The sequence below is a fragment of the Haemorhous mexicanus genome, chromosome 19, assembly GCF_027477595.1.
Source record: "Haemorhous mexicanus isolate bHaeMex1 chromosome 19, bHaeMex1.pri, whole genome shotgun sequence".
NCBI classification, from domain to species: Eukaryota; Metazoa; Chordata; class Aves; order Passeriformes; family Fringillidae; genus Haemorhous; species Haemorhous mexicanus.
This window is the reverse complement of record NC_082359.1, coordinates 8,418,591-8,434,203: the sequence shown is the minus strand read 5'-3', so window position 1 is coordinate 8,434,203 and position 15,613 is coordinate 8,418,591. Positions and strand designations below refer to the sequence as shown.

General features: G+C 39.6%; 1 protein-coding gene across 1 annotated transcript in view; it reads right to left on the bottom strand.

The window, feature by feature from the left end:
• Window positions 1–4,160: 4,160 nt before the first annotated feature.
• The window catches only part of GALNT9 (polypeptide N-acetylgalactosaminyltransferase 9), a 128,080-nt gene continuing 116,627 nt past the window's right edge, over window positions 4,161–15,613 (bottom strand). The window contains exons 9-11 of the mRNA XM_059863625.1: window positions 14,662–14,757; window positions 8,202–8,369; window positions 4,161–7,510 (exon numbers count right to left, since the gene is read on the bottom strand). Of these exons, the coding sequence (XP_059719608.1) occupies window positions 7,364–7,510; window positions 8,202–8,369; window positions 14,662–14,757 (411 nt within the window). The 3' untranslated portion in view covers window positions 4,161–7,363. The remainder of the gene's footprint in view (window positions 7,511–8,201; window positions 8,370–14,661; window positions 14,758–15,613) is intronic.

Sequence of the window (15,613 nt, the reverse complement as noted above, 5' to 3'; positions counted from 1 at the left end):
AGTCATCTTGCAGCCTCCACTGTCAGCAAGACAGAGGCTGTTAGGAAGCTCTGCTTGGCTTTTTAAAAAAAATGTTGCACACATGGTCCAATGAATGTCACATCACTTTGCTGGTCCCAGCTTTATCCATAAGTTCTGTAAGTGACAGAATTTTGTTAGTTAGAAGGTTCTTTTTTATTCCAGTGCATCTCCTCTACATTAGTAACACAGCTGAAAGTGATAGAAAAAGATGAATCCTAAAAGGAAAATGGTAGGATTTGGTTAAGCAGTAAAAGTGGGCTAATGGTAAGAAGAAAGTCCAGAAAAACCTTGCACTAAATTTGCATGGGTTTTGTTTGCTGCTTCTTAGGATTATAGTTAGTTTTAAACACTGAAATGAACTCTTGGATTAATTCACAAGTTAGAAATATTTCATAAATTCTAGAATAAAGAAAGGGGGTTTCATTTGTTTATTTGCTTTTACCTCAACAGGTAGAAAGGTACCCCAGTCCTTATTTTCTTGCTTTAAATTCCAGATAATGAGTCAGAATGCAAAGGCAAGGCTGATTAAGAAAGGTGCTTGACTATGTTACAGGAACAATAGACAGCCAAAACAAAACCAAAACATGACCAAGCCATTATAGGCTGAAAAATCATGATCACTGCCAGTCAGTGCTCAGTTACAGACACATTTTAATGATTCACAGTCAATTCATGAAGATTTATTGAACAAAGGAGTGCTACATCCACAGAATACATTCTTCACAGTGAAAAAACTCATGCTTAGGATAACTTCTGCAGTAAAAATATGGTCAGATGCAGAACTGCTGACAAAATATTTATACAAACCTAATCTTGCTGGATATTATTCACAAAACATTCATTCTAGCAAGCATATGGTACCTTCAAAGGTGATGTTTCTCCTTCCAAGAAATGCTGGCTTGATTACAATAGGAAGTTGGGTCTACAGAATACCTTGGCTTGAAACAGAGCAGTGTTTCTACACAGAGTCCTCAGCATGGAGTTACAAAGAAATGGGAAAGAACACAAAGACTGATCCTGGGGATGCAGCTAAATTTGCTGAGGCTGTATCAGGCCATTCCTTCTGAGGCTGGTGGTATTGTCACCCACCTGAAGGCCACAGCCAACCCCACCTCCTCTGGGAAAACCAAGGAATCAACCAAGGAGGCTGCTCCTCCACTTAGGCAGTCACTGTCCTTGCAGAAATTGGAAAGGAAAAAGCTTGGGCATTCAGGTGTCACCCAGGTGATTCAGCTGAACTAGAGGGATGTAAGAGAGTCAGGAACATGGGCACATGTCCCATCCTGGTCACTCACCTGTAATCCTGGGTGTTCCACAGCCTCCTGACAGCAGGAGCAGCAGGGCAGGGAAGAAAAAAAGAAGGACTTGGATCCTTTCTCAGAAGCTCTGTTCTCCTTGATCACAAATTGCAAACTTTGTCATGCACACTGGAGAAACAGCCTGGCTGAGATCCAAAATCAATGTTAAAGCCAGCAATGTATGTTTTATCCCACTGAGCAGCTCAGGAACCCGATGGGTTCTCACCCTGCTATCACCCAGCACAAGAGATGACACAGACCATCTGCTTGTGCAGTTACAAAGTTGTTTGCTGGTGACACAAAAAAAAGCATGACAGTCAGTTCAGAAATATATTTTAAAACAGGATGACAGAGGTCAAACTAAAAAGGGTGTTAAAAAAGAGTTGGCAGCAGTTATTCACAGCTTTTCACCATAAGAGAACTACAGGGCATCCTATGGAATGAGAGGCTGTGGTAGTGACTCCCAGCAACTGTGCTATTTATTACAGCAGGATGTTGTGATACCCAGAGCTCTGAGTGGATTGGATACATACAGGCCCAGAGCCATTACATCTAGTGGTTGGGTTGGTGTGTAGAGCCTCTGGCTTGGGAAGGCCTTACCCTGAGAAAAAAGAGGGATATATATGGTGAAAGGATCATTCTACTTTTACCCTGCATCCTATTTCACTGCTCTAAACAGCAATTATTGACTGTTTGCAGTGGTGAGATGCTGGGATATGTAAGTGACAGTCTGCACTGTTATCAATCCAGTTTTGGTTGTGCACCCCAGGGCCAAGTCGCTTATGAGTGTGCAGTGACTGCCTTTCAGAACACAATATGTGCAATTTAAAATTTAAAATGCCCATATGCTTTGGTCTTCTAGTTTTCCTTTGTGTGAATCTTGGAATTTTAATACATATGTCCAAATGCACAATGATAAACATGCAGCTCATGTCAGCAGTAAAATGCATAGTAATTTATTAACTTTTTCAGTGTGAATACAAATTGCTTTGATGATGTGCCACATAATGAAAAAATATTTGCAGTCACAACTTGTATTCTAGTTCCTGCATTTTTTAAAATTAAACATTACAAAGAGTTTGAAAACTACACAACACTTGTTGATGGGCAATAGGAAACACTAATACTATGAAAAGTAATCAATGCTTCTACATATCTTTGAAGACACTCTTGATTCAGAAATTGTTTTTCAAAAGCAGGTTGCCATATATTGTTTCACTGGGTATTTGTAAGCATTCTTGGCCAAAACCCATTGTTTTTATTTAGGACAACCCCTGAACTCAATACCTTTTTGTTACACGTCATTAATGGTTTTGTAATCTAAGTCACTGTATTTTATGAAGCCATTCTGAAATCCATTATAATGCACTAAAGAGGTCACTGTAGTTTGGGATTCTTTCCAAAGAGAATTTTTGGGTATTAAGTTTCCTGTGGTGGCATCTAGATCTAGAGACATGTAAAGATCTGATCATTCCTTGGTTTCTGTCCAGCCTGTTAGCTAGGTCTTCTAATTGGCAATACCATCTTTTATCTGTGGTATGACCTCTATCATTGACTTTGATCAGCACTAAGAAGCAGGCAGTCAAAATAGCAGCAGGCAAAAATAGAACATCATTGTTAGAAACACCTTCAATCGAGTGAATTCTGGTAGTTGTTCTTCCCCCCAAAGCCTCTGATGAAAAAACAAAGGTATTTGTGCCCTAACTGAATGATAATATGCTAAACTCCCTCTGAACTACAACTTCTATTGTAGTTCTTCTTATAGCCCAACTCCCTGGATCCTGAAACTGGCCATAATGCACTTTTGTGTGGCTGCTAATGAACCATTTCAAATGAATACTGGATACTGAAGGAATTACACACTGTGTAATTGATCTAAAGAACAGATTAGGACTGGTGCTATTTCATTAAATCTGACTAGCTATGACTTCAGTACTTAAAATTGCAGCTATGCTGTGTCAGATAGATTACACCCCTTGTCACATGGCAAGTGAGGTTTTCATCTACTAGATCACAGTGTTTTAAAAGGGACAGGCAAATGAAAAGGACTGTAAATGAAGGACCATGAAGGCTTCATCTTCAGCCACATTGAGCCCCAAATTATTCATTCAGCTGAGAGAAATACTTCAACACTTTTAAAATACATATGAAGAGCTGTTGTTTGTTTCCATATTTTGGTCTTAAAACTTCTGTGCAACCTGAGTTTGGTTTTTTGCATGTGGAATACCCCTGAAGAGTTCTGGTGGGTGAGCACAAAAGAGAACTTACATGATTGCAGGGGAATCCAGTGGGTCCTTCCAAAGCATCAAATTTCTCTTGTTGCCTTCCCACTGGAGCTTAGCAAGCCTCAGGAACCAGCAAACCAGTAAGGCTAGAGGACAGTTCTGGCTGAGGAACCAATAGATTCAACCAAACCAAAATAAAATTCAGCTTGGAAAATAGTTTGTAGCTCTCAAAAAAGAAAGGGCTTTTATTACCTTAGGACTCAAACTCTTTTTTAGGGACATTAAAAAAAGAATAATGCTTAAAAAAGGAATATTTTTCTGGGCTTGGCTTTCACAACAGTGTGCTAGACTTTCTTACTGGTGCGCTGGTCTTTCTTACCTTCTATTCTTTTGTCCTATGCCCTAGTATTTAGCTCCATAAACCCCTAAATCAAACAAAATAGCATAGAAAGCCTTTGATCTGAATTTTCTCCACAAGGCATATTACACTACACTGAATACTTTTCATGAGATCTAGAATGCTGCACTGTGGGAAACAAGACTGAAAATCTGAACACCGTTAAGCAGGATTTCAGATTACACTAAGGGGTGAAATACTGACAAAAGAACCATAGACTTTGGTTAAAACAGATAATACTCAAGGCTTTTTTTATTATTATTCCTTTGACGAGAGAATATTTAAGACCCTCTCACATGCAGAGTCACCATGTTAGCACCACAGCCAAAGCAGTGGTTCATACAGATAAAGAATAAAGTAAAATTAATCCAACAGATGTGTTTTGCAAATATAAGAAATTGTTCCAGCAAGTCTTAAAAAAAGGACAATCACATAAAATATCAACTCCACCTTTTAAGAGTTATTTGATTTCTTTTATGTTAATATGTAAATCTCAAAGCCATTTATGTACCACAAAAACCTGTTTTCCTTCTTGTACCCTAAGTCTGATTCTTGCAAGCCTCCTGCAGCTGGTGGCCTTGGCACCCAAACCTGCCAGGACTGACCACTCTCAGACAGTGTGGCCACAGTCAAATGCCCTGAGGGGCAAAATTCCAAGACACCCAATTCTCTCTGATCATGGTGGTGTCAGATGAAGGTTTGAAATCTCCCTGAAATCTCTGCCAGTAAACACAGATCTATCTGCTCCATTCAGCTTCAAAGCTCCTAAACTGCCCATGCAAGACTCCTTTCAGGAGAGTAGATTGAAACTCTAAATTCCTCTAAATATTCAGCTCTCCTTTTTCATTTACCCAGGGTTTGAAAGGCTTGCTGCCCTACTGCTAACCAAGGATCAAGTGTGGATTCTTAATTCAAGACAAGGAAAAATAAAAGAGAAAAAGGAAGCACAGGGCATGTTTGCTTCTGTTCAGTACTGTAACTTCATACTCTAATAGGCCACACTGATATATAATTAATTTCTACTTCCTGCCATGTTCATATAAAACAGTTAGCACTTACTCACTAGAAAGACTAAAAATGGGTGTGAATGACCTGTTACTCCCCCAAAATCTCACCTGGTGAAACCATCTTTTCCTTCTTTTGCTTTCTCACCTCCCTCAAGGAGTAAAACTCCATCAGAGCAAACAAAAGGAGAATAAAGCTTTCATACACTTTAAAAGGTGGAAATTGTATTTGGAGAGAAGATGAAAACTCACTTACAAACTCACTCCTGTACAAAGCCTTCAACATCTGCTGCATAGATGGTAAATATAATTTTAAATTGTCTGATAGCTTATCATAAGGAGGTTAAATGCAGGGCAGCTGTTCCCAATCTGTATTTAGCCTGAAGTTTCCTACCTGTTTTGGACCTGCAGGAAGGCTTGAATACTGAGATTGTCCGTGATTTTATACAGTATTGCTTGATTTATTAAAGATGCCACTCTCCCTGCAGGTCTTATTACACTGTTCAAAAGGTTGTGTGCAACTTACCACAAACACAGAATTTTAAGTATTTTTGTATCTAGAATCTCACCCAGAATTATTCTTTTGCATATGTTCATGTGTATCCTGGTCCATGAGACATGAATAAAGATCAGCAATTAGCCACAAGTAAACTCCAGGAGAATTGGCTTTGTATTGCATCTTGCACACTGTATTTCAAGAATAAAATTGGACCAAAACATAGTGATATGCTTTCTAGAGACTAAGCAAGATTTGACAAGACCTGATGGATTTTGCATGTTAAAAATAAAAATTTTATTACATATCATGCCCTTGAAAAATTAACTTTGTTTCCATTAAATTTTGTTCAGCATGCCTTGAAATAGGAATGGCAAAAGTTATTCAAGGAACAGATCACCAAGATTCATGGTACCACAGTGACTGCAATTAGCTATTTTCCTGGCTCAGTAAAACAAAACATTTTTTTTTTAAACTATAAAATATTAAACTGTGAAATTAACAAATACCATCTCTGTCTCTCCTTCAGTATGACTGAAATCATCTGTACAGAAAAGCTGTGTGACACAGACCCACACCCAAAACCTGCTGATGACAATGCTCATCAATTTTGGCAGCCTTTTGGATGAGACCTTGTCACTGCTCTGTCCATATCCACTGACCCTGCATGAACCACTGGATACATTATTAAATTCAGGTTTACAAAGATGCTGCCAATGGGTCAGCTACAGTAAAATATTTATATTTCAGAGTAACAGTATTTATATATGCTCCCTACCTCTTGTTCTAATCTGCCTTCTTATCACCAGGCTTGTGTTTGTTTTTCAAATGCTGAAAAGACTTTGTTGGTTTATTCAGGAAACTTGTCTAGACAGTGCTCACACAGCATATTTGCTCACATTTAACATTTTCACAGGATGGGAAACAAAATGGAAGATCCAAGTTTTTAAGCTCCACAGATGGCACCTAAGCCAGTTAACTTATTTCCAGAATAAGGAGGATTTGGAGTATTCTTGTTCCAGGCAGTCTCACACAACAGTGACCTGCAGGACAGGACACACACTCAGGGCTTTGGGGCCAGCTGAGGCCTCCTGAAATCCATCCATCCACCAGGACATTTACTGCCTCAGAAGAGCCAAATATCCAAGTGCTAAATTGTGAAGTCTCTACAGCCAACAAATGTAAAATGTGGCAATATAACAGAGCATGTGGCTATTTTACCTATTCAACATTTATCTGTGTCTAACTAGAAGAGGTCTCTAAAATGCTGCCCTCCAGCAGCTCAAAGGTTGAGAACCACCTGTAAACATTTGCAGAACAGTCTCTTTCTAGAAACAGAGACTCCTAAACAATCAACCTTGAAATGTATCATATATTATAATATATTTCCAATGTTATTTACAGATCTTCTTGTTTAGTACAACGAACCAGACATGCTGAAAAGGTGGGATTTTTCCAGTCCTCTTTTATACGAAGTACAATAAAAAAGGCACATAATTATTCACCGTAGGAGTTGTGCACCAGTCCAAAACTTAAAGCTAAAAAGCTACCCATCAGAGAACTCTCTTTATGAGGCAGTATTGGGACGTCTCCTTTCAACTCAGCATGGAAAGATCTGTCAATTCCCCTAGGAGAGCTTAAGGAATCCACTTTCCTGTTGTGTTCTGGTCTTCACAAGATTTCCAAATCAACAGAAAACTCTTGTTAAGGTTCCCACATCATCTGCTGGAGCAAGGAAAAGTCAATCAGAGCATTTGTGTGTCTGCTTTCCTTTTTCTTCTTTCTTTCCTTGGAATGCCCAACGATGGAGGACCCTTGAGAGCCAAGACCTGTTCAAACTAATTTGTTTTAAGACAAATGCCTCAGGAGATATGGCACACTGAGCAATGGACAGCAGCAGGAGAGGCAGCTCAGCCCCACAGTCAGTGCCGACCATGCTTGATCCAGTTTCTAATCATCCATTTCTGCCCCGAGCACCTTTGTACCACTAATCTGAGCCCAAAATTTGCATCCTTTGACATTTCCACTTCTAGACAACGGCCTGTGTCTCTGCTGATGATTGGACCATTCTGGGGAAAAAAAGAAGGGGAAAAAAAAAGGATTAGAGGAAGGAACGGACTAGAAAAAACAGTGCTACATCTGTAAAACCTTAAAAAAAATTATAAAATGCATTTCTGTATATATCAAGTGATAAATGGCCCATAAAGTCCTAGAAATTCCTAGGAAAAGCTAGCTAATTCATAAAAAGTACCACAACAATTCCTTGATAATTGTACATTTAGGAATTGCTGGGAAAATCCCCCCAAATCACTAGAAAATCTCTAAAAAGTACTAGTGATTCCCTACAGAGCTCAAGAAATAGGAAATCCCAGAGACTGCAATCATGCCTTTGAAAGTCTTAAAACTGTTTTGAAGATTCTAGATCTTAAAAAATGCCTATAAAGGTGCTAGAAAAAAACTAGAAAAGTTCTAAATGCAAAAAAACTCCTGGACAGTAAACAATTACAAGCATATTCTTGACAATCAAGACAGAAATTGAGAATATTCCAAAACAGGATAAATAAAAATTCCTTGAAATCATACCCCAAAATTTCTAGTAATAATGAAGGAATATTCCTGGGTAGCACATGATCTATGGAAAACATATCTGACTATTTCTAAAAAGTACTGGGGGGAATTCCTGGTACAGCACTCCAAAGACCTCCTTGGCATCATCCCTCTTTAATTCATCTCTTCAAGGCTTCCTCAGCTCTTCCACACCTGTGTGAAATCCCAGAACCTCTGTGCTGGCCTCAGGACATCTTCACACTTCTTGAGGGTGGGTGTCCTGCCCTTGCCATCGTCCACCAGGCATTTGGAGTCGGGCAGGAAGGCGGTGGAGCCCAGTGGCCCCAGCTGCAGGACACCTTCCGAGCTGTAGCGGACAAGCTGGGGGAGAAAGGAGAGTTCTGAGCTGCTGAGGAGCCCTTGGTCCTGCTGCACACTGGGTCTGGCACACACTGCTCAAGGGCAAACTTTGGCAATGTTGGTAAAACATAGAGCACAACGTTCCCCTCTTCTCCCCACCACTCCCCACCCACTATGTCACTGCAAAAAGGACAATCAAGGAAGTGAAGTAATCAATATGTAAATCGTGCCCACTCAGCAGGAGTTGATTTAACAAGGACACGATGTCAATTTTGTCGTGCAGTTTGTTCTTAAGAGCTCTGTTAGAGGCTATTGATAGCAACAAGTCTAATTAGTTTTTGTAAATAAACATTACTGAAAAAATCCAGTCATGCAACCCGTATCCAAAAATATGAGAGGGAAAAAAGAAACCATGAGGGAAATGGCAGCAAATTTGCTAACATATGCTTCAGGCCTACATAATAAAGAATGACACTCTGGTATTTCAGTTTTGTGTAAAGCACATTAAAGCAAAAATGCACGATGCTAATTTGGCAGCAGGCCAATACGTCAAATCAGACTTATCTACTTCTCACTTCTGTGCTTAAACCCAGAGTCATTAAACCAGCATAATATTTTGCCCTTCCTACTCTGAAAGTGCAACACCCAGGTGCCAAAAGACTGCAGAGTGGAGTCAGCTACGTGGCTTGTGTGCTGTCAGCCTGGATGCTGCAGGGTGAGGATCGGAGCCACCGAAGAAATGCAATTACCACCCAGGAAATTCACTGCCTGTCTGGTCCTATTGCTGTTATATGGCTGAAATTACTTAACAAGAAAGGGAAGGAAGGTCAGAAGTGCCTGCCATTTATTGGATGCCACTGACCAGTGTGTGAGATATCATTAAGAATCAATCAAAAAAACTCAAATTAGAGTCTGGCTTTCTACTGCCATCCTTATTAACCTCAGAAGAATCATGCTGTGAATAATCATTTCTTGCTGGTGGTAAAAAGAGCATGGTCTACTTGCTCCCAGACCAGATGCTCTTTGACATAGTATGTGTTCATTTTCCCACCTGCCACTCCTGTTCAGAGCAGCCATGTGAAGCACAGAGGTAGAAGAGAGCCTACATCAGAGAGATAACCACATGAGGATGCTCTGGGTATGAACGGTGCCTTTGTCATGGCACAGTCTGGACACACTTCATCAAAACACTTCTGGGGTTTTTTTCCACTCTGAGGTTAGGAGGGACATATGTAAAATAAGCTCAAGCAAGCAAAGTAATTCAAAATAAGAAGGAACTGCCAGGTCAGACAAATTAACTTTGTTTTTTCACATAAGAAGGAGCTGCTTAAAAAAATCCAAATCAAACACAACACTTTGTCTTTTTTTTTTTCTTAAATAAACCAGACTGTATATTTCACACTTCTATTTAATGGGTTTCCAGCAGAATTCAAATGAACTGCAGGAATGGCTGAAACACTGACCAGAAAATATATTCATCTTGCAGTCTTCATTATCTCTCTGTAGTCCCAAAATACTGCCCTACAAGCTTGTTGGCTTTGCCTTATGTAGATAATCAGAAGAAATGTTTATAATGGGCTCTCTGCTCTGTGGGATAGGATTGATTTTCCTTTTTGAGATGAGCAGCATTTTGTGTAGTGGTATTAAAATGGTCTAAAACATTCTTTGTCATCAGAATCTCAGTAGCCAGAGTTCCATGTGCTCTGTATCACAGTGGCCATGCACTTTGTAATAGAGCAGCCTGTCAGAGCAGAAAGGACCAGTCCTGCTTAGGCTTTAGAAGTGGAAGATGCATTAACTCAATTCTAAACTATCTGCAGTATTGAAAGTGGCAGCTGGTGTTACAGCTCAACAGGGTCAGGGATGGCTCCGTGCAGGAGACTCTTATCTGTACAATCTTGAGACAAATGGAACAGCATGGGCCTAATTTCCTGAACCTGCACTTTCTGTCAAGTTTTTATAGCTGTTACAACAGTCATGAAAACTTAGGCTTATTCTGCAATAAAATAGAAATAGAAAAAACCCCACCCACAAAGGATTATCTCGGTTCAGACCATATTAAATAGGAAAGCTGTAGAGCCTGCTTCTGCAAAATCAGACCAGAAATTAAGGTTCAAGAAACTACTATATGATGAATAACATCTCTCTCCAAAGAATTCCTGTCTTAACTTCCTAGAGACAACATAAACTGTGAAAATAAAATAAACATTAAAGGGAATAGTTATTTTTAATGCTTATTTTAAGCACTAAAAACAAGTTGCTTAATACTATAGGATAGAAAGCAGGAACTGGGATGCAGCCAATGAAAATTGTACCTCCTGTGCTCAAACTTGATCTTAAGTGTCATTAACTCATCCAAAAAGAAATAATTCCTATTTATGTTAGGACTGTGGGCATGATACACCATGTTAAATCCATTCCCAGTGCCAACCAGCTAAAATCAAATGACAAAGTTCCCTTTGTTAAGAATTATTAAATCTTAATTTAAAAAAAAAAATCTGTGCAGGTTTTGATGGGCTGAGATCCTCAGATTTCTACACACTCCAAATTGCAAGCTGCAGAACAGAAGCACACTTTTATACATCACATTGGGATGGACCTTCACTCAGTTTGTCTCTTTTATCTAGGAAGAGCTGAAGGATTCAAATGACACTGAAGCCAAGTGCTCTATTAAATACTAAAGATCTAATCCTGATACCATCTGCTGTACTGATGTAAGATAGGACAGTTTTCCCTTCAACATTCAGAAATCTGAGCAGAATGCAAAAGATGTCAAAGGTTTTTATCAAAGCCACCATACCTGGATCAAAAATAGTCAGTGCTGCTGCCTATGGAATATGATCCTCCAGGAATATTAATGTGGTAAGAAAATGGCAGCTTTAAACTGGAGGATTTGACTTCAAAAACATCCTTTCCTGCTAACTTCCAGTCAAGTGAACAAAGCACCAAATGATTGCAGGTAATTGTTTGTAGGAAACAGTTACTAGGATGGGTCTGGTAGCTTTCCACACTAAATTTAACCTCTCTCTCTTACTCTTGTTCTCCAGGCAAAAGGAAACCTTTAATGGTTCCTCAGCCCTGCAGTTAAGGCAAGCCGTCAGCTGACACAGGACTGAAACAGTGAGTGATGCAGGAATCCCAAACACCCGACATCTCCAGAATACCTGTCCCCTCAAGGCAAACAGATCACAGCTTATCAAACTTCCATGCTTGCTCCAGAATCCCACCCAGCTCTTCCTGCAAGTGGAGAAAGCACCTGTTCATCCACCCTGCTGCCCTGCACACAAATCTGGGCAGTCACACCTCTACCCAGCAAAATGTTAAATACCTGCCCTCTAGCAACAGTTTAAGCAGAGCCTTTCATCTCCTCTCACTCTGTGTAGCTGCAGCCCCAGGAATCTGAGCAGGGAGCTCTCCCTTCCCTCTGGTTGTTGTCAATGCAGAGGGAGTTCTCTCTTTCACAGCTGCAGTGCCTCCCCTCTCTGCTGTGAAAGGGAAGGGAGGAGGCTGTTCACCCTGGCCCTTCTATCCCACGATGCCATTTCATTATGTTCTCCTCTCCCTCACATACCATATAATCAGCCCCACATCATGGCATTCAAGTCAGGCTCTGAGATAGTGAATATTTCCACTGGGGCTGTGTAGTGCTCTCAGATGGTTCAAATCCTGCATGTCCTGTAACCATTCTATGAAGCTTTCGGAACAACAAGTTCCCCTTTTGGGGGGCGTTGTATCTGTCCTCAGAACCTCACTTTTTTTTTTTTTTTTTTTTTTAAATTATTTTACAACAAAAGTTTGTAGTACCACTGGGCTTTGCAGCTGATTGCACAATGGAAGCCACACACAGAGGCAGAGCAGTTCAAGCCTCCAAATATATTTCTTTATTTACAAATCTTCTGTAGCCCTGGACTGTTTCTCCCAGTAGTATTTGCAAATTTTTTTTTCCTGAAAGCCATTAGACTCAAACTTCAGATCCAATGAACACATATAAAAAGGACACTACTTTGCTGTACAATAGGTTTTGAAATCGACTCAGACTGATGCAAAACCTTGTCTGGATATTCTTAGCTGTTAGCTTACAATGACTTAGCTCAAGTCAAACTCATTTAACTAAATTGATGTAAACTCAGGCTAAATGCATTCCAGAGCATCCATAAAAGAGCTTGTCCCTGTTTGAATAAAGAAATTTAAAAGCTGATATCATTACAAAGATGTGATTTATCATGGTGAAAACTGATCTTGAAAACACACACAGGGAAAGGCAGTCACAGTGGAGTGGTTTTATTTTGCCACTGTAATGCAGGACAACAACATCCAAGGGAAACAGAAAGGTAAGACATAGAGAAAAAGAACATTTTATCACAGATGAACAGTAATCTTATTCCTAACTCAGCTTTCTTTAAACATCTGCCTGACTTGGGTGGGTTTCAGTGGAACCATGTGTACACTAAAATCACTGGTAATCTGCTTGTCAGAATTGAAGAGTATGGAAAACAAACAGATAAACAGGGAGAGGCTTTCACACTGGTAGGACACATGAACACCAGTGATAACCCAACTGGGGAAAGGGAGTTCCATATTTATATAAATTTATATTCAGTAGGCATGTACAAATAACCCAAATCTCAGCTCAGTAGGGGTATTTTATGTCCTATGCTTGAGATGAAAAGTGTCAGAAATGGAAAGCTAAATGCAGCAGACAACTATGCTCACCCAGCCTGATTAGAAGAGGCGCTTAAAAAATGTTTATTTAATATATTAAAACGCTTGCTGTCAACACCTTTCGTGCTATGTGCTTGAATATCCTTGATTAGGGTTTGTGCAGCTGTGGTTCTCACACTGAATTAATTTTGTAAATTGTGGTGAGATTATAGAAGTTTTCCAGCTGTGTAATCATTAATTAACTTGGCTGCATTTGAGTGCCTCCAACCCATGGTTGTCTGTGAAATACTCAACTTAGATAAAACATCACCTCTGCCTTCACTTGGTGTTTCTTGCAGAATGAAAACTCTTTTCCTGTGTTTTGTTTGTTTGTTTGTTTTAAAGGGAAGAATTCACTGTAACTTATGCCCTCATCTATTTTCTTCCTGAAGTCAAAGCCTGCTCTGTGAGACAGGAATCAGGGAGGCAAACAAGTAGGTTAAGGACTTAAATTGCAAAATAAATTACAGTCAGAACCATTTATTTCATTACTCTTCTAAGTGCTAGCACACTATGATAGAGATTAGGTGTTGCTAAGGGACTTTCAGGAAAGACTTAAATTTGCAACTTTCTGTTCCGATTAGGATGGAGCAGGAGACTGAGCTCTCTCTGAGCACCTTGACATCTCTAATGAGAGTCTTCTTGAGAAGCTAATTTACATCTATTTAAGCAATGCTGTTTTGTTACCTTATTCAAAGGCTGCTCCTTCCACCTCTACTAGGAGAGTGTCAGTCAAATACTCCATAATGATCCTGCCAAAGGTGGACATTGTGCCAGGAGGAATTACTGTCTCTGTCTCACTTCACCCCCGTGGTGATGCACGAGCCAGGACTCCCAATCAATATATGCATGACTGAACCTCAGATAATTGTTCAGCCTGATAAGGTCACAGTTTATTTACACATGAGAATGTTCATTAATATAGTTTTGATTCAGATGCTACTTCAAAAGAAACAAGAAGTGTATTTCAGAAAAACTCAAGTCCTGGATTTAAATAATATCCAACTTGTATGAGTAAAGTCACTATGAGCATGGAAAGAAGAAATGTCATGTTTAAATCTTCAGACATCTGAAAGAAAATAATATGTACAGGGACTGACAAAAAAAAAAAAAAAAGAGAAATCTTCTCTTTTAGAAAAGTCTTAGAGGATATTCTTAATTCCCTTTGAAGTTGATGTTAAATATGTGCTTAACTTTTTGCCTACTTGGGGAATCAAATCAGCAGCTTGATAAATAATTTCTGCCCAGGAGCCTGTTGGACCAAGGAACAGTTAAATTAAAGAGGTACCATGAATAAGTCATGTTACAGCAAGAAGAACTGCTCACTCACACGGAGTACCTAAATTAATTAATCTTCAGTGGATCCCTGTTACTCAAACAAGTAATGTGATTCTTCTGTTTCCCTAACTGGCAACTTCAAAGTATGGATTCACATGCTGGTCAGCCTTGGAAAAGGCACTTGACAAGACTGGAGCAAAGCCAGACATTTGCCTTTGCAGCTCAGGAATTATACTGCCAAACTCAACCCAAATACATCCATTTACTCTTTGTTTCTTCTGAATATTCTCTGAGTTCAAGGTTTCTCACTCATGATGGGATTTTCACCCTTTACCTGGGAGGACATTCCATGGCAGGGATAAAGGATGGCTTTGTCATCCTCTTCAGCCCCCTGGTCCAGGCAGTAGCCGCTGGCTTTGCTGTTCCTCACCTGGAACCAGAACGGAATGAAAACACTTCAGCTGGAAATTAATCCCCATTTTTGTCCAGTCCAGCTAAATCTCAGATGTGCTACAGCTCCTGAAAAATGTACTATGTAAAACTGCTTTCTGAGGGACACCTGTTTCTCCTTCAGCTATGACAGGGTGCCAGCAGTGAATCTGATCCAGGAAAAGACATTGTTTGGACAAGCTGCTGTCTCTACACACCTTGGGTCAAAGGTACAATCTTGGCAATTATTCAAGGATCAGAACTTCCTAAAATTCACCCAGGCCAAGTTTTGCTCCAAATTGCCAATGTGCAAACATAAATTTTGACCCTGCATGTTGAAAATGTGGCTTTACAAACAGGATAGGAGCTACCCAGGATTGGTGTTGGATCTAACATGCTTTTGTTTCTTCCTATTGCTGATATAAAACCAAAAAAGCATGTGAAAAATTTTTATCTGAACTGAAAATATAGTACATTGTTATGTACAGAAGTGACATAAAGCACATTTTATGAAAGGGCACAGGTTCAGAGATCCAAGGAAGTAAAAAATTCCTGTGCCTCCCTGGACAAGAAGAATTTACAAGTCTATAAAAACTGGGATGGAGCTCTTGTGAAAACCCTTCCAGCCTTTCTCTTGAGGCTGGAAGCATTACACACATATTTTGAACATAGAAGAACTTTAGAGATATCATAAACAAGAAATTCACCTCAAAAGACTCAACAGGTCAATTTTGGTTTAGACTGTGAAGTACTGGTCTGGCCACCCCCATAATTTAGAAACATAAGCAGCATAAGGTGTCAGAAAAAAATCAGTATATATTCCTTCATATTATAGTGTACAAGCATAACAGGGAATC